The sequence below is a fragment of the Solanum stenotomum genome, chromosome 1 (genome assembly GCF_019186545.1).
Source record: "Solanum stenotomum isolate F172 chromosome 1, ASM1918654v1, whole genome shotgun sequence".
Classification (NCBI taxonomy): domain Eukaryota; kingdom Viridiplantae; phylum Streptophyta; class Magnoliopsida; order Solanales; family Solanaceae; genus Solanum; species Solanum stenotomum.
In genome coordinates, this window is record NC_064282.1 from 10,750,047 (window position 1) to 10,769,751 (window position 19,705).

The 19,705-nt window shown below is 36.0% G+C and overlaps 3 protein-coding genes across 6 annotated transcripts; all 3 read right to left on the reverse strand.

Annotated features, from left to right (window-relative positions):
• Window position 1: 1 nt before the first annotated feature.
• Window positions 2-6,678, reverse strand: LOC125848207 (F-actin-capping protein subunit alpha). 2 transcript variants are annotated; one of them, XM_049528038.1, is made up of 10 exons: window positions 6,417-6,678; window positions 6,145-6,260; window positions 5,308-5,397; window positions 4,053-4,117; window positions 2,992-3,153; window positions 2,620-2,698; window positions 2,299-2,376; window positions 911-985; window positions 731-766; window positions 2-550 (listed from the first exon to the last, which is right to left on the reverse strand). In XM_049528038.1, the coding sequence occupies exons 1-10, from the start codon at window positions 6,538-6,540 to the stop codon at window positions 443-445; spliced, it is 933 nt and encodes a 310-aa protein (XP_049383995.1). In that variant the 5' UTR covers window positions 6,541-6,678; the 3' UTR covers window positions 2-442. The 2 variants fall into 2 exon arrangements, with proteins under 2 accessions (XP_049383995.1, XP_049384002.1); XM_049528045.1 differs by having other exon boundaries at window positions 6,431-6,676.
• A 1,028-nt stretch (window positions 6,679-7,706) lies between these two features.
• LOC125848072 (uncharacterized) lies at window positions 7,707-11,197 on the reverse strand. The gene is made up of 7 exons (XM_049527873.1): window positions 10,839-11,197; window positions 9,833-9,951; window positions 9,694-9,759; window positions 9,325-9,522; window positions 9,023-9,141; window positions 8,574-8,679; window positions 7,707-8,380 (listed from the first exon to the last, which is right to left on the reverse strand). Exons 1-7 carry the CDS (start codon window positions 11,065-11,067, stop codon window positions 7,799-7,801), a joined length of 1,419 nt encoding a protein of 472 aa, XP_049383830.1. The 5' UTR covers window positions 11,068-11,197; the 3' UTR covers window positions 7,707-7,798.
• Window positions 11,198-12,074: 877 nt separating this feature from the next.
• On the reverse strand, window positions 12,075-19,312 carry LOC125848111 (uncharacterized). Of its 3 annotated transcripts, none has more exons than XM_049527919.1 (8): window positions 18,792-19,312; window positions 17,561-17,638; window positions 17,332-17,474; window positions 14,987-15,057; window positions 14,729-14,824; window positions 12,740-12,832; window positions 12,517-12,641; window positions 12,075-12,408 (listed from the first exon to the last, which is right to left on the reverse strand). In XM_049527919.1, exons 1-7 carry the CDS (start codon window positions 19,239-19,241, stop codon window positions 12,559-12,561), a joined length of 1,014 nt encoding a protein of 337 aa, XP_049383876.1. In that variant the 5' UTR covers window positions 19,242-19,312; the 3' UTR covers window positions 12,075-12,408; window positions 12,517-12,558. The 3 variants fall into 3 exon arrangements, with proteins under 3 accessions (XP_049383876.1, XP_049383882.1, XP_049383890.1); XM_049527925.1 differs by having other exon boundaries at window positions 12,075-12,423; XM_049527933.1 differs by lacking the exons at window positions 12,075-12,408; window positions 12,517-12,641; window positions 12,740-12,832 and adding an exon at window positions 13,693-14,478.
• Window positions 19,313-19,705: the final 393 nt, after the last annotated feature.

Below are 19,705 nucleotides of genomic sequence, written 5' to 3' on the forward strand. Positions count from 1 at the left end.
CTTATTATCCAGCAAAATCTTAAAGGGGCAGATTAAATGAAATTGCAACAAAGTTTGAACATTTTGATGGTTGGATTCGCCTCGACCTTTCAAACGTTTGAAAAAAGTAAGTACATTATAACAACTAAAAAGTATCATTCTTTACCAGCATTGTTCAGTCATTCCAAGGTTAAAAACCATGATGAAAGACTTCCAATTCAGTACTTTACAACTCTTCTCAGCATACACAACTCTCTCAGGCCAACTGGCAAATTAACAACTAAGGGGCAGTTCACACATTAACAAACATGGTAAAATAACAGAAAATGAAAATCCCTCTCTCAAAGGAATACAATAGGGAGAAGACAACAAATAGCCGGAGACGGCAATCTCAAGTAAACTCGCTTGTCATATCAAGAATGGTGTATACATGTTCAACTTGTATAAAAGACGTGCAATGTTTCTATTTTCCAATTCCAAGTTCTTTTTCGATGTCTCTTGTAAGGCTAAATTGTGCAGTGTTGTGCCATGGGAACAATGTACGAGTAACGGGAAGCTTCCTCCGCAAGTCCTGCAAAAGATAAGAATTTATTTATTTGTATCCTTTTCATGGTGCAAGGTGGCGAGAGGTGTTTCTCCCAGCCAAGACAATAGTGAGAAAACATGACTGCTGTGAGATTGTAATGACAAGCACTCATGCATCTTTCATTTAAAATATTTTGACTTAAAGGCTTTGAAGTTGAAGGAGTACCTTGAAAGTGGTATCAGGCAATTTCAAGTAAGATGTCTGCCAGTAAAAAGTCGATCAGTAACTTGGAACAAAAATACCGGCAACAGAGACTTAATAGAAAAGTGGTGGCAGGCAAGGGGGAAGTGTTAGCTGACATGATAGAAAGAGGGGTTGAATGTGATGCAGGAACAACGTAAAAACCTGAAGAGAAGCCAGATACTCAGTCTCATGGTGGCGAATAATGTTGACCAAGGAAATTGCAGAATCATCTGGGGACTAAGAAAGACACCACAGAATCAGTAAATTCAAACTTAAACCATTTAAAGTATAAACAAAATCACAAGATAGACTTGATCAAACTTTTATTTCTTCGAGTTAATAAGATTGTTCAAGAAAAAAACTTCTCCTTTAGCTTGACCTTCAAATTTTACACTAGTTGCACAAATAGGATTTCCAGAAACAGTAGTCTCACTTTTTATTCTTTCTGGCTGTCTGACCATGCTACTTCTTTTCTTCCCTGTTCGATTACCAATCAGATCACTCAAGCTGATTATTTTTTTTCATTCTAGCTTTAACCTTTTCCAACAATAGACCAGCAAAATATAGGATTTCCAGGAACTGTTATGTCTCACCATTTATTTTCTTAACATGCTACTTCTATTTCTTCTACAATATGATTTCCAATCAGATTGCTTAAGGTACAAAGTGTTGATATTAATATGACCTTCATTCTCTACACAGGTACACAAAGTAGGATGTGCAGAAGCAGCTTGTTTAACCATCCTAGTGCCTTGTTACTCTCATTGAAAGTATAAATTACGGACAAATCGCGGTAAATGAAAGAAAATTATGAAAAAAGCTATCATAGACGGAAGTCTGTTCTACTGCTAAAGTTGGATAGTAATGCTTATAATTTTGCTCCAGACATGGTAATCTGGAAACAATACATGCCAAGAAGTTGAGAACTAACAGACTTTGCTTATTGAAAACAAGTACCAACAACCACAGTCTCACACTGCAGAAGGGAGGTGAAAAATAGCTAAACTCAAGACCGCCCTTACATTTCTTTTGAGAATTTTTTTTTTTTTCTTTTTTTTTTTTTTGATTTGCACCGGGTGTCCGAGTCTCTTTGAGCCCCGACTAATCCCGGGGGTGCACAGGCCCTTGGCAAGGAGTTTCCCGCAAGTGCACCACGGTTAATTCAGGTTTTACCCAGTCCGATGGCCCTCAAAAATTGTTTGCACCTAGTGGGTTTCGAACTTGAGACCTTGAAAGGGAGCAAACCCCAAGGCTCAAGTCAATTGCCAGCAGGCCAACCCCTGAGGGTTTCTTTTGAGAAAATTTATCATGACTTATTGCCAAAAGAATTAAACTCTCATTGCATTCTCCGAGTACCTTCATGAGGCATCAATCTACAGTCTCTATGTGCTGTTTTGAAGCATTAACACTTAGCACTGGTTAAGAAACAAACAAAAAAAACGGCACAACCTACAGCAGAGAACAGCTGCTATACCCTTACGAGTTAAGACCAGGAAAAGGACACGACAACAAAGCAAAGAGAAGTTTATGAACAAACTATAGTCACTTACCTGAATTAGCGTTGTATCCTTACATTCATGTTTTGCATCTAGCTGAACATTTCCCTCTTCAAAGTAATGGGCGCCAACCTGAATACAGAGCAGGTAAAGGATATACAAGTTTGAATAATTATGCTTTTGATACAACACCAAAGCAACAACTACCCTCACCCCTAAACTAGAAGGTCGGCTCAATCCAAAAAGAATAATTCAGTAGAGTCTACATTCATGAGTAAAAGTCAGTGAAGAAACCAGAAAACTGTGAAGGGGAAAAAATAAAGATCAGGAAACCAAAAGGCAAACACTATATGCTCACTGTTGATGAATTCATACCTGCATCTCGCCTCTCACTTCTACAGATTGAATTTCATCCTTAAATTCAATATTCCATATTGATCGCCAGCTTCCATTGCTACAGAAGATGCAGAAGTATCAGGTTCTTTAGACAAAGCTATAAGAAGTATCAGTTGACCCAATTGACAAGTCAGACGTGCTATAAGAAGATATCACTTAACGCAAGTGACAAGTGTGAAGCCGACAGGAAAAATAGGCAATAGATTCCCTCATTCTTTGTTTATATATAGCAACCTATTACTTCAGTATCTGTTTACAAGTTCTGCACCACGATATGTATAACTATTTAGGAATTATGAAGGGAGTGTTGCACAAATTAGTCAGAGTTAGAGTTTTAATAATCTAACACACCAGAAATTCTGAGGACTATGTCTGGCAGCTGAAATCACCACAACAAGTTCAAAGTCGAATCCTGGCTCTTCCACATCCTTTCCCTTCGTACAGTAAACTGAACAGATGCCTTTTGGATATGTTTCACTCACATACTTCATAATTTCAGCATCCATGGCAGACCTACACAAGAATTACCATGATTAGGAGAATTTGGCAAGCAATGGTAATCACAAAGTCAGTACTCATAAACAAAGCCCCTAATGAGAAGAATAACTAACCATGTTAAGAAGGAACTACTCACATAAAACAAAAACATGATTTTTATCATCTGCATGTCAAGCATTAGGAACTATTGAAGAATTCACTGCGCACTCAGAATATAATCCTTTTATACTCTTAATGCCTCCCAATAATACCAACTTTAGGTGTCTTACTACCACTTTAGTATCCGACATTGATGTCATTACCCATTAATTTGGAGACATCTGTTCCTCACTGATAAAGATGAACAAAAAGGTAAACCAGTGTATTATGAATCAGATTTCTTAATGGAATAAGCACACACATGAATCATGATGTAGGATAGCTTATTAACACTTGAGGTGAAGATTACTAAGAATATTTCGAAAGATAAGGCATAGACTGTAATATAGAAGGACAGAGAAGAAATGATACTGATTAAGAAGAAGAGCATCTATATAGGAGAGATTAACCTAAACTATTTATTTTCAGACTGATTTCGGTAAGCGCAGACCAAAACATGCAGCTTTTCTTTCAATTAAGCCGGAAAGAAAATTTCCACAAGAAATGCAACTGTTCTAGCATATAAATCATCTCAACCTTAAACTATATTCACAACTACGTATCTGAGTGCCGTCTGAGAACTGAGGTTGAATTTGCAAGTCTTGTTGAGCATGGTTAAAAAATAAGCCAAATTAGGCAAAATAATTGTGAATGTCATAACATAGAAAAACTTCAACATCTCAATGGAGAAAACAGAATGTGAGTGTAACTAAAAAGGGAAGAAATACCAAAGATATTAAACTGAGAAATATATCTCACACCCTACAGATGCTTACCTATACTCTTCCACAAAAGCAGATGGAAGTTCTTCATCTCTTGCTGGCCTAACGTCTTTACAAACCTAGAATGCAGACATACCATGAGCTTACAAGAAGGGGGCATAAATTATTACACGGCAACAATAACTAGGAAAAAAAAAGAGAGAAGGGAAATACATTTACTTTCACAGGCCTTGAATTATGAATAAACCCATGCACTTGTTATATTAAGCAGAGACTTATTTCAATTTTCCAATCTATTTACATCTACTTCATCACATTAACAAAAATAGAAAAGAAATGCATGTTATATGAAATTCAGCACTGTAGACTAATGAGGATTAATTTAAAACCATGGACCAGTAGAAGAGACTTATTTTACTTTTCCAAAATTGGTATTCACTCCATCACCATTAACAAGAATAGAAAATGCATCTTATGTGAAGTTCATAACTATTGAGTAATGAGGATAATCAAGAGCTTGCTATATCAAAGCACATTTTTCAAGTTTACAATATCTTTATTCTTGATATCCACTTCTATCATAAAAACCAACCTAACAGTTAACACAATTCACTCTGGTGTTTTGTTCTTTGTCCCCAATGCCTGAATGTGTTTAACAAATCAAGTTCCAATCAGCCATAAGATGTCTAAACATACTAAATTATAGATAAACAACATGAGCATAAAACCAGTTTATGTAGAGATTTTTAATTGCACAGCATAAAAAGGAGTACACCCAGCATTATATGTATGCTTCTCTTTCTTCTTTTTTTACTTCGTCCTGATCTTTTTACTTTTCTTTTTCCTTTCTTTCAGAATAAGCACATTTTTGGATATAGTCCCACCATCTCTACCAGGTTGTTTATGTATGTCCATTTTATTGCTTTTTTGAATTGTCTTCTAAACAAAATACTCATCCTTACAAACCTGCTTCCTCTTCTATGGATCCCACCACTCCACGCCCCAAAAAAAAAGATGGAAAAAGATAAGCCTTTCATCATCACTTTAGATTCCCTTCAAGATTATGAGCTTTTAAACTTACATATCATGCAGCTATTGGGGACATTAAGAGACTGAGGATTTGATGATAAATTCCAGCACCATTTTTGGTGCTTTTGTGTTTTTGCAAGGTAGTTTGTTAGTGGCACATGGAGGGAGGTGCCTCATCCAATGAAATTTTTAATCTTATCAACAAGAAGAAAGTCAAAACACCAAACTGTAAAAAATCCAAAAATATCATTTAGCATTGTATACGAACTGAACAACGTACTTGCTTGACATGGTCAACTCTGGCAACCTGGGCAGTCCGGGGATCAAGATACTCATCCTTATCAACCTCACTAAATGATGTAATCAGTACCTACAAATTAGTGAGCAGCAACTTTACACAGCTAGATCATGAAAATAGCTTCCAAGTGGCCATTACTACATAAATGATAAGCATTTTGCTTTCTTTTTAGAAGAGGGCTCAAAATCTTAGACTTCATAAAGAACAGTTCTCCGGAAAGTTTTCTTTTCTATATTGATGAAGTAATCATTTATTGAAGTGGTTGAAATTCCCTATACACAAGCTTTAAACAGATGTAGAGAACTTGTCCATAAACATGGTGCTCAACAAACAACACCCAACTCTTTCCTATATAGTAGCGCCAGCATCCAAGTACCGTGAAGTATATCTCTATCCTAAAAGCCTTATTTGGAGCCTTATTAGATTAATCTTACTTATTTTTCATGCAACTTTTTTTTAAAAAGAAGTTTCTCAAGCATAACTTTTATCCTTTGTTTTCTTTCAGTCTTTGAGCTCTAAAGGATGCATGAAGAGGTCATGAACCTTCAATTAAGGAAAATTGCAACACCATATTGCTTACAATTTACTTCATTTTTTAATCTTCAACTACCGAAAACTATCAAATCTGAAATTATCAACTATGGAAAATTACAACATCAGTACAATAAGTATTGCTTACAGTTTACTTGATATTTTAATCTTCAACTACGGAAAACTATCAAATCTGAAATTATCAATTCGAATGACACGATTAGCCTAAATTACATTTTCAAAGATCTAACTTACCCAATGAAAAAAGAAAACAAGAGAGAGACTTACATCGCCACTTCTGTTTGGGAATTCGAGACAAATCAAGTGAGATTTGTTGTAAGAAGGAAATGACTCCTCGGCCGCTTTCTTATATATATTTTCGTCCTTTAAAATAGCTCTAACATCTGCAAATCAAACCGAATGACGCTCAAAACCAAAAATGAAAACAATAAACTGCCGATCGCAAACGAACACCAATGCGGGCACAATTTCAAGGACGAAAAAACCTTCAAAATACAAAAAAATTAGCGCAGAAAATAAATGAAAGAGAAGAAGAAGACCTTTGGCGACGTACTGAATTTCGCCGGCGGGGGCATTAAGAAGGAACCATTTGGCAATCTCAATTTTCTGGTCATCGGTAAGTTGAGATTCTGATTCCAGAAAATCTTCGTCCTCTTCTAACATTTTTATTCTTTTTTTGCAATCTTATTAACAGATATTCTTCTCCATTGAATTCAATTCAATTCAAATTCGAAGAAGATACCATCAACCCCACCAGAGTCGCTTTCCCCTCTCTTTTGTTAAATCAGTGGAGTTTCCAGTTTTTAATTTTCCACTTTTGTCCCTGCTGCTACATATGTTCAGGGGTTGACTGTAGGTCTCACTTGAGTTTGATTGAACCGTTAGATGGACGTTATATTGCTCTTTCACGTAATCTTAACCGTTCGATTAGTCTTTTTTCCTTCCAAATATGTTCTCTTGCAACTCAATGCCCTCACTTGATATTTCGTAAAATAATACTAACAATAATAGTGTGACATACTCAGATTGATTGATTAACTTTTTTCTAATACATTGTAATTTATACTTTGTGATCCACTATATTGTTAAAATTTGATGCTAGAGTATAAATTGTATTTTTGGTCTCTTGAATGACAATGGGTTGACCTAAGAATTTGATGAATCATTCCATTAATAACCATCTATTACAATCTGATAAAACTTGAATGTATTGAATTCAATGAATTACTACAAAATGCATTGATTTTGTCACTTCTGTGAAAATCAAATCTAGACAATAACAACAATAATAACATATTCAATGATATTACACAAAATGGGATTTGAAGAAGGTAAAGAGTATACAAATCATACCCCTATATCGTGGAGGTAAAGAGATTGTTTCCAAAAGACCTTCAGAGTACAACATATCAAAATAGGTATGAAGAAAAGAAAGACAATGGGGAAGAAATAAAGCAACCGATAAGGAAACAGTAACTACCATAAAATTATGTGATTACCTAAACACAATCAGCAACAAGTGATGGTGAAATCAAAAGAAAGACGCGATAAAAATACAACTAAACCCCTCGAGAATCAAATCAACACTTCATTCCGAATAACCATCTACCCTAACCGCGACAAGAAGCATTATTGTACCTTCCGGTGACGGGTGACCTGACCCCCAATAGGACCCCAAAGTGGCAGAAACTCACAAACTTGAGCAAAAGGACCGATTGAAGAGGAAAAATCAAGGGCCACCATGACAGAACAGATTATGCAAACCTTCTTGGAAATGGGATGGGCTGGCCAAGGAACCATAAACCATAGCATAATAATGCGATAAGATATTTTAACTTGATACAGTAATATTAAATTTATTCTTCTAGTATATTTTAACGAGTTATAGTGGTATTAAATATATACCAGTAAAACTCTTCAATCAAAGTAAAATCTCCCGGTTACAAACCTGACTCTCATACAAGGGCATCCAAAAGTTGTTCCAAGCCTTCAATGGAGCAATCTCTTGAATGTTCTCAAAATTTTCTTTTACCCTACTATTAGCAACTAAACATCTAGCAGAAAATAGCATTAATTCCGTTGAACCCATGTAACCTCTGATCCTCGATACGATTCCACTTTCCCTGGAAAAGCCCAACCGAAAGTACCTATCCTGACTATTTTCTTCCATCTGCTTCTCAACTAATGGCTGCTCACTAATAGGTTCTTGCCTTGGAGGAGAGGCATGATCCTCCCCAATGCTCATGTAATTGTCCATGCCTAGAGCTTCCCAGTCAACGTGCTGCACAATCCCAGCAGCTCGTTCAGCAACATGATCATGGTAGTCTTGTGATTGTAGTGCTTCCTGGACAGCTAGTCTGTCCACCTGGACCTTGAGCTTCTGTAATCGATCACCAATTCTTGTTGACACAGCATCATATAATTTTCCTCTTGGCATATTATTCTTTTCGCCCGCAGCAAGCAAATCATCAAACTCGATGGGATCACCAACAAGAACAGTCACCTGCAGTTTTTACAGCTCATTAAGAGTATACCAAGAGAATGTAAACCATAAATACCACAAGTTGAAAATGGTAACTAAAGTAGAGCAATGGCAATTGATTCTCTCTTTGATTCCCTTTCTCTATACCTAATAATATTGGTGCATGATACATGCCACTGCATTATTCACCATCCACAAAATGATAATTACATACCGTCTTTCCAATCCTGGGAAGCTTGGCTCCTACAGGCATGATGTCCTGCATTCCAGTATGCACAAAAGGGATGACTATTGGCAAATTGTCGGCATCCAGGATCAATCTGTTAAGACAACCAAAAGTCTCAGACATAGCACCAACCCTTGTAAAGACAACATGAATCTAATTAAATAACAGGGGAACGACGGAGAGGAGGGGATCTTTTTCATTTTATAGCAGAGCAAAAAACGAACAGGTAATCAACAGAAATACAACTGAATCAATCTACCCATGATATCTACAGAACTCCAACAATACCTTGTCTGTGGGTTTTTTTCTTCTCCAAATAATATGAAATTAACAAATTCAACAAACTGGTGTCCTTTTTGACAATCATGGAATTCACAAGTTACCTACTTAAGGATAATCATACAATTCACAATTTATTACTTAGAAAGAATGAGTACCTTCCGATGCCTCTTTTAATAGAACCCATTGTTTTGCCACCATCTCGAGAGCGACTACCTTCTGGAAATATGTGCACCCATCCACCACGGTTCAATTTTGAAATAGCCATGTCCATCCCCTGCAGTACATGCAGAAATAGACTGAGAATTAGCTATAAACTATATCAGTCTCTTTCACCATTTTAAAGAAAACATCTTAGACTGGCTGAGTGAGACATCTAATACATCATCCATCAACAGTGATGTAGAAACAATCAGAATATCAAGAACTTCATCTCACCAGCACCTCAGAAAGAAAATACCTTCTGATAAATACCGTCCCCACGGGACACAGGAAGAACTTTGACATGTTTGAAGAAGGCAGATGTCACTGAATTGCGGAAACATCGATCAGTTGCACAAAGTGTCCATCTCAAATTTTGTGCATCCAAAATAACACTGGGAGGAAGTAATGCAGCAATAACTAGTGGGTCATCCATAGCAGCAACATGATTGCTCACCTGAGTTGATTTACAAAACAGAACCAGATATCAAAAGATAAAATCCAGGGGTCTGAGGTGAGGCCTAATAAGGAACAAGAGGTAACTCTTTTTTTTTTTAGAAAGATAACATTCGTATGTGGAACAAGAGGTAACTCAGGAACATGGAAGTAACTCAGAAACATGGCTTACTGTAATAAGTGGTTTATTCTCCATTCGATTTTCCAGCACCTGATGTAATTTTTCTGCACCATATATCTGCAAAAGTTGTAGAGTTATTTTTCTCAACTAGGCAACAGCTGAAATAGTAACTCACCCGGATTTAGCTTACCTGAACACGATTGAGGCCATGCATAAACACATGACAAACATTTCCAAGCACAGGAACAGCCACAGCCTGCAGCATGCAAGTCAGGACTGAATCTGCTTCTGGATCAATATCCTTGCTAACTGCAGTCATAAGCATACAGATTTATAAGTATCAACCATGAAAAGCATCTTGAAGAATCCTCATATAGTTTTGCAGCACAACTTGCAGTTATAAGCAATGTTATTAGAAACAATTCCTTATTGCTTAAAGTGATGGGAGGCAACACAATGATGGTGCACTTAAGTAGGCATTTGGGCAGTATTTGAATTGAAGTTGAAATTATGTTCGGGATGTACTTCACTTGAAAGAAAAGTCCATTTCACAAATACACCTTCAACCAATATTTCAATATTTCACTTGAAGTTCAAAAAATGAAGCTCAGTATTACCAAGTACCAACATAGTATTCCATGGCCAAACAAGCCCGGATGTCATACCAAAGAAACTTATTAATGCGATCACTTCATACTCTTAACCGAAAGTTACTTTTTTCTTTTTGTGAGTTTGAATATCTAAAAGTTAGCAAATACAAGTGAGTAATAGTTAAGTGGAAATAACCTTCCAGGTCATGAAGGGGGCCATGGAAATTGAAAGGCGGGATTTAACATATAAAAAATTCCCTAAATTCATCGAAGGCAGACAAATGCAGGTAATAGGAGTAATTTTAGCAAGTAATTTCAGTCACGATGATTAATTTTCAGCATGAAATCACATACTTATTGTGAAGAAAACCTTCTTGAATTCTTGAATAAACTAACTACAGTCCTTGAAGAAAACATTATGGAATAAACTAACTACAGAAGAAAACTTTCTTGAAGAAAACATTCTTGAATAAACTAACAACCGTGAGTTTCTTGAGTTCTTAGTCCAACCATGTTGCAAACTCTACCTATGAATACCAGCGTTTCTGCATTTAGATTTTCGATGTACCAAACTAAATGCAATTTTGCAAGGAAAAGGAAACTGACCTTTTTTACGGTACAAAGTGGAAGAAGAAGGCAGAGTATCTCTACGGAAATCGCTGAACCGTTGGAGCCACCGTTCGACGGTAGATGATAAGTAACCATCATACATCTTCGGACGGCGACGATGATGATCGACGGCGACTCTAAGTCGGTCTCTAAGACGAAGCTGCAGCGATCGCGCCCTATCTTTCCATAGATCCGCTCCAGTTTCTATCCACCTCCCTGAAACCATTCTCAATAAACTCTTCACCTCTTGCAATTGCTATACATAAATAATATATATTGTGGTGAAGATGATCCAAGCTTTGTGTAGATGAGTAAGCGAAGCGCGAGAGTAGTGAGAGGAGAAAAAAAGCACAAGGGTTTCGATTAGTAGTTTTCTTTTCTTTTTTTTCCTATATGACTTATTAAAGGGGAAGTAGTGCGCAAGTCGTGTCCAAACGGATATAGTTACAAGTTTCTTAAATATCTTTTGTGGGCTCCGAAATGGCGAAATCCGTGGAGACGCACTGCTTTATTTATTTTTTTCGGTCTAGTACAATAACTAGTAAGAGATATTTATGGAAAAAAATATTTTTAAATTTACTAATATGTGAAATAAAAAAGATATCTCATACAACTGCATTAATTGTATGACATCGTGAACGTAAAATATATATTTTTTATTTTCGATGTTTAGTTAAGCACCAATTATTCTCATTCTAGAACAATTGTTTAAATTTATTTACTCAGCCATGATGGTTAGTTTACTTGGCAAAACAATAAGAATATGTTATAAAAAATTAATTAATCAATTAGACATTCGAGAAATAAAAACTAGTTAATTTAATAAATTTGATGAATTATTTCATTTTCACTTATACATTTCAATTAAATTTTAATAAACTTCTTTTCACTTTCAGGATATAAAAAAAATGAATCAGTAAAAACTCATAATGGCACCAGCCTAAAAAAAACCTTATGAATCACTCTTTTTCTTTGGTCGTAAAAAATGTCCAATTATCAGTTTTAAAAATCTTCAAGAGTTCTTGGGTTTAACGATCTCATTGCTTAAAATTTAAGAAAGTTCATTTTCTTTTTCATTTACCTATACTACCTACCGTAAGGCCTAAATTAGTTCACAATAGCTAAGAGTTACTTATACTACCGTAAGGCAACAATAGCTAAGAGACAACGTAGAGCATGAACCCTTTCGAGTAATGACGTCTTTAAGATACAAAATTCGATCACAAAAGCAGATACATACAAGTTCATAAGCAACCTCAAATTAATGTAGAGTAATAAAGGAGTTTACAATTAAATATTAAATATTTAATGAATTTCTTATTATATAAACGTGGAATAAACAAAAGCTATTGGGTTTCTATGAACCCACGAATCCTACTCTACATCCCATAGTTCAATCATTGTTTCATTGTCCAAGCTTCACAGGACAATCAAGAGAGGGATATATGTCATAAGGATTTCCCCTCACAAACTAAATGACTAAAGACTCGCGATTCCAATAGTAATATCTCCTTCAAACAATGCCTTTTCCAAACAACCATACACTTGAATGCGCTAGAATCAAATACTGATGACAGTAGTGCTGCAAGTAAATATTTCAAAGATCCATTTCGATTCGGGCAGAGAAATTACATGACATTGATAAGCAATATCTATAGAGTATATGGATTCTCACTTCGTGAAACTGCAAATTGACAGTCAAACCTTTCCAAAGAGGTCAGCAAATGAAAATTTGAAACTTAGGTGGTTCACCTCCTGTGTTTAGGTAGTTAACATCAAAAACAACGTCCCCAAAATCATCTGGTCAACAGCAAATGATTGTATCATAAAACGTTTCCAAAGTTTTCATAATAAGGTTAACTTTGAGTTGTTGTTTCAAATTTAAATAAAATTCAAACCTTCATACAGGGTCCTTGCAATTTGAACATACTCAGGAATGAGGTCCTTGTATATGACTCCAGTTGGACATGCATCCAGGACAACTAAGACTCCTGTCCAGTGGCGGTTATTAGTTGCCAAAGCCTAGCTTTTATTTTTGAAATCCAAAGTTATTTGTTCTTTTTAATGAACACGTCATGTGGAAGTTAAATTTAAAAACGGACAAAAAAGAAAGATACATTCCTTAATGTTTTGAAACAATATAAGAAAGACACTATATAATTTATTTTTTTTGGTAAAAAATACTTGCAATAATTCTATTATTACTTTTAAAAAAAGGGGGTCTCAAATTTTGGGACTAAGACGGATGACTCATTTTTAAAGGCATTGAGCCGTCCCTGCTGCTGTCAACATGAAATTCTCTACATCAGAAGTCACAAGGTAATCAAACAGGAAACTTGTAACCTTTTTTATCTGCGAGAGAAAATTGGTTCCTCTCTCTCTTCCCGATTAATTCATTCCTACAGATCATCAGGATGTTCACGGTTATCCTAATAGATTGGATTTGTCATTTTGTAGCTTGTACTAGGTACTTTAAGTTAATTGAGCAGTGTTTTACTTGAAGCCCAAAAAAATGAAAACCTTTTTCAAAATGCCATCTTCATCATTTCCCATCATTTCAACTGAACCAAAAATTTGCCTCTGCCGACCCCACAATCCCCCCTGGCCCCTCCCCTCAAGAGTACTAAACTGTCACTCACCAGAACAAAAGGTGATTGTCATACCGCCCAATTGGCAGGGGATTTTATCTAAGTCATTGAAGATCTCATTGATTGTCCACAAATCAAAAAGTTACACAAACTCGTTATGACTAAACTTTTACTAACATTGCAAGACAAATTGAATGTAGTGTCAACCATGTCTTTAAACAGGAAGACACTTCACTAATAGTCCAGAGAGTTAGAAAGAAATTCTACCAACATGTCATCAAAACAACAGGAAATTAATAACGTGAACTTGTGGAAGGGATCCACAGAAAAAAGTTAGTTAGGAGCTAAACTCAAGGATACATATTTCTTTAAGAAACCGACGACAATAACACATTCATGACAACTTATTTTTGTGCTCCATAATATCTCTCACAACTTTTAGCAATCTAGCACCTTACTGTATTAATAAAGTGACTTTATTTTCTTGAAGACAAACCATGTTCAGTTTATAGTTACTTATGAAGACAAGTATTTAACAGCCCACTTGTTCCTCTACTCTATGTGGCTTCAGAGTTGGAGAATATTGCCAAGATACTGCAAAATAATACTTGAGACACATGGACAAACATAAGGGAAAGCTAAAAAGAGACGTGGACGATGGAACTCTACTAATAAAGATAACAACTTACCCAGTGTAATCCTACAAGAGGGGTCTGGGGAGGTGGGATGTACGCAAACCTTACCCCTACCTTAGTTGTAGCAACAGGATCACCTTTCTTTAGAAATTCAACAGCATCATGTCCCTATTTACGCTAGTTTATCCAAAGAGAACTCAAAGGTATTATTATTAAAAAATAAAGCCAAAGGAAGTTCCTCACTGTGAGTTTGTTTCTCAAAGGGAATATCAAGAGGAAATCTAGGTGATGTGTGAAAACTCTTATCCCAGTGATACATGCCAGAACAGTGTTCACTAACAGCCCCATAAATTTCTCAAGAATCTTGGTAACCCATTAAACTCCAAACTATAGTTGCATTTCTGCAGCTATTAACTGTAATTTGTAAGTAAGCTGATCTAATTAGCTTGGGATTGAGGCATAGTTGATGAACTCCATTAGATTCTACAAACATAATGTCCTCTTTATCCCCACCCACCCAAAGAAAAAAAAAAGACAAAAAGAAATAAGAAAATGCAAGTCGTAGAGATGCTTCCGCATCTTTGATATGGTCCGTGCAGTAAAGTATACTGCACTGGGAAACATTCTACTATAAGTGTAATTTGAGAACCTCAAAGACACATACCTGGTGCTAACCATTCATTTGAGGAGTTGCTAGCTAATGGAGCTAGCCACAATATGTTACGCAAATTCATTGAATCGTCATAAGAAACATTAGTTCCTGAGAACAATAAAACCTAACATGAGTATAAAGAACATCATTATTGTCCTTGTAATACACTGATGGATTGAAGAATGCTGATGGTACATAAAGTTTGAGAAAATCCAATTCTGAACATTCAGTAGATCTCACAGGAAGTGATTAAGGTGCAGACAGACCTACCTATTTGGCAGTAGCCCATGTTACAAGGAAAAACTTCCTTATCATATACTGGATACTCCTTAGCATGGAACCTGAAAAATGTTTGCACCTTTTAACCTCACGAGCATCCCACACACACACACACACAAGACGACAACAAACAACTTGCATCTAAATCATAAGCAAGTTGGGATCACTATATGAATCCTCATTGATCATATCACCCATTTAAGCTTATCTAGAACCAATAAAATACAAAATAAAAATTGAAAGCACAAGTTCCTATATTTCCTACTGATATACAAATCTCTGACAAGATCAACAGACTCCTAGTAAAACCTAAAGTAAATGTATTAACATGGCTAAACATATTCCGAACTAATTGGTATCGCCTATATAGATCTTTTTACTTTATTGTGGCCTACTCTTTTGCTATGTCTACATGGATTCTAAGAGATTGTAGGTCTTTCGAGACAAGTTCCTTCTATTACCATCCCCGTCTCGGATAAAGGAGTAGGGTTGCAGCAGACTCACAACCAGTGCAAAACTAATCAATTTATGATGAACCATCACACAAAAAGAAAATGAAAAATATTAGCAGAAATAGAAACAAATATAAAAAAGAAAAAAAATAGTTTGTGAGGACAAAACAAAATTGAAGAAACATCCACATCCATCTTACAGTCGACAGAGTAGAGAGGGTATGACTGGTTGGAGGCAGGTTCAAATTGAAATGGGACAATGGGTAATCTTGTATTTTGGATTACAGGATAAATGGAATTTCTTACCTTCTCTACCTCTTAACAAGCTAACAAACAAGAGGATCTCCTTATCATATTTAATTAAATACAGAGCATCTTTTAAGAGCTGCCTCTGACCAGCTAACAAACAAGAGGTCTTGTATTTCGGAATTCGGATTACAGGATTAGAAGAATCTTGAATACGATCCTTGCCTGCATTTGGTGAGAGATGTGGAAGAAAAGAAACCAAAGATGTTTTTTTAGAGCATATGTGAAAACACTCATACTCTGAATCATGGTTGTATCTCTTTTTTGGATTTTTGGTATAGACTAGAAGATGTCAAAACACAGAGGATAGAATGTTAACCTTCCTCAACGACATAATCTAGTGTATATGGACTTCCGATAGAGCAATACTGGGCTGCTGAAAATAAGTGAAGTCCCTCAATCCCATAAATTACTAAGTCTAACTCCTTAAGCAAACTGGAGGAACGAGAATTCTACTTCTACAACTAAACGCCTACTAGATCCCCATCTTACCAATCAGGTTCTCATTGAGAGAAAGTAGTGATGATCCATGACTGGTTTCCACCCATGGTTCTTTGCCCTATATCTGAAATCCAGTGCACGTCTCCAGGTAGCTTCAGTGCACGCACAATGATAGCTACTACAACACTAAACCCCATAAAGAAAACCAAATCATAAACCAAGATACCCCTGACTTGGTCTTTTGCGGAAAACAGAGACTGCAGAGAGCAGCAAAAGCTCTAATTCCTTTGAGAACATGCAGCCAGTGATCAACTGCATAGAATACTTTACTTCAACAAAGAAGAAACTCATTCGAGTTTATTAACGCACACTCTCTTGTGGATCTGTCAACAGGATTCACTTTAATTGTGGAATTTATCCACCCTGTTAAACCATTATCTTACTGAAAAGCATTATTGCTAGATGATTGCTGTGTCTAGAACTGAAAGATTAAGCAAAAGAAATTGAAGATTTATAGTTGAACTATTGTGCATAGCAGAATAAGCATACTACAGCTTCAAGTCTTGAACAAGTAGACAATTCAAGTTGAATTAGACGTTACATGTTTTTTGTCCTTAAGGTTCCCGACAACGGAATATGATATATAACACAAGATAGAGATATTCAAAAAACACAACAACTATGGTTGAGTTTACAATAACAGACAAAAATCACAGAAACCCGATCAGATTGCCTTTTATCTTTGCTTGTTGCAGAAACGTTACAATTCAACTAAATCTGTGTTTTACCATCTTCCTGCTGCTATTTAGATGGATTGAGTTAAGGCTATAGAAATGCAACTGAATCAGTTACATGAGCATCCATCATATTATTCCTATGGGTGAACGGTCTTCTTCTCTAGTTTTCTATTATCCTAGTTCACTTTATTATTAGCCAAAGTAAACGAAACACTTGAAAGAAAAAATATCCTTCCAAATATCCGATTAGCCAAGTAATTAGACGCAAATCTGATTGTATTTGCTTGGTCATTTACAACGAAGAGTTCTTAGGGCATGACTTTCTGTGGAACACTCGAGCAACAGAAGCACCATTTTTGTCATGTGTGCTCAAGACGGTGAAGGGTTCATGTTAACTTACAAGATCCCAAGTCTTCCAGAGTCTCTGGCAAGAAAGACATGACCATGAAAGAAATCAAAGCGCGACAATGATACATTCAGCCCAACACTGGGTCCCCGAGCAACAATCATTTCAAACAAAGATTCGAGGTATGAATTTATCTCCTACAAAACAACATTTGAACTCAACATTAACCGGCAACAGAAATTCGCATTTCAAGAGGATTAAGAAGTTCCATTTTAATGCTGACGTCATTAATAAACAGTCTCCCATGAGGAGTTCTGGTAAGTTCACATCGGTCTTCCTTTGATCCTTCAATGTCAGGAACCTGCACATTGAAGAGGATGCACTTACTGTAAAAAATCTCTGAGAAAGACAATTAAAAGAGGAAGCACTTCAAAATTGCTAGTGACTTAAGAGACCCTATTAATAAGGGCCATCAATAAAGTTTTTAGATGGACATCGCAAGCTAAAACTATCCCTTTTTTCCTGCTGAAATTTGTTCCTTTACACAAGTTATAGGTAAGGTACTTCGAATATTGCATTTAACAATATTGTACAAAGGGTGTACCAATAAAATTTCCAGCCATGTTAGTATGTGATTAATGATCAGCACTATTTATCGTGCAGCCACCTGAGGCATTACAAAAAGGCAAAAATGTACATATCTTTGTGCATTTATCATTTATCTGTATAGAAACTTTGACACAAATGCTTTCACGACAAAGAGGATAAAAGCAAGAACTATTTGTTGTTAATTCTTAATAGAATTATAATAGGTATGTAGCCCTGAATTAGTGTTGCCAGAGGCAAATAATGCCACCCTGCCCTGCTAAATTCTAAGTCCTTACCCTGCCGAATTGCCATCCCTATATCCACTTTTTGAATTTTTGCAGTTATCCATTGTCTTCCTCTGAATCAAGTTTTCTGGAAGTCTCACTTCTCAGTTATCTGTTTAGTATTTATTAAGTTTTGCCATAACACTTGGCACTTTTACAACCTGTTTATTTACTATACTAACACTTTTCAAGACAGTTCAGCTTTGTGAAATGAAATGTTACACGTTGGATTTGAAACAAGAACGAGATAACAACATGCTTAGTTTAATATATCAGATTACTTTTCCTTGTTCTCTTTTTATGTTGTTACTGCTATTGAAAATTTTTTTTGGAACTATTAGCTTCACAGAGCAATTTTACAGGTTTCCCAATATCTTCATCAGATCAGATGCCAATAATAGATTATCCTCAAGGAAATTTTGATCACAACATCATGTACTGTATACAATGAGCTGAAATAATTGGCTTTGCTTTTGCAATGAAATGTATGAACAAATGTCTTCTCTGATTTATATGTAATTACAGGGTAAAAACATTTGTACAGACGGTTAACACTTAACCATGGTAAAAATACATGGTAAACAGTGACATTCAAATCCATTACAGAAAATACTGTTAAAATAGATAGATATGAAAACTCACAGGGATGACTGTTGGATCAAGAGTCCTTTGAATAGACGCAGTATCACCACCAGAGTCAACAGCGAGCCGAGCAAGCTCCATTACCGGCGCCGGCGGCCACCAAATAAGCTCATTCTCTTCGCTTATACTCCTTCGATCATCACTCAATTTCGAACTCAAGGAGCGTCTATTCGGAGTCTGAGAACTTGGAGAAAAAGGAACTAGGAATTTGAAGCAAGAACGTAGCTGACGCGCCTCTTGAGAGTTGACAGCTAAGGCTTGTTGAGGTGGGCCCAACAGAGCGAGCAAATCGGCGGCTGAGGCCTTCGGTACGGACGGGGAGGCAGAGGAGGAACGTAGTTTGAGCTTACGGAAGTAGTAGAATGTTGGGGTAGAAGTGACAGTGTACGAAGCGGCAAGAGAAAGGGAGAAGAAGAAGGCGAATTTGAAAGAGAACAATGGCCGGCTCATCTTTCTTCTCCCTTCAGAAAATTGGGGTCATCCCACTAATTCCATTGGCTTTAAATGCGAGCTCCTGTAAAGAAATGTGTTGGAGTACCGACCACTCAATATATAGAGATGGAGCTTTGATAATTGCTCTCTATTTATTTTTATTTGTCATTGTTTAACTTGATATTGATATAGATATTTACTAAATTATCCTTATTATAAATGAGAGTATTTAATACTCTCTCTATTCCTTTTTTTTCTTGTCCAATTTTAACCTTTTATTTGTCATTTTTAACAAATAAAAAATAATATTTTTTACCTATTATATTCTCAATTTATTTAGAAAGTTAATGTTTTTGAAAAAGGTAGAACATCGAGTAAATTGATTTGGAATTCTAGCCAAAGAAAAATTGTGCATTATAGCAAACTATTAATTCAAAATAAATGATATAACTACAATTTCATTTAATTCTAATTCGTAGCAA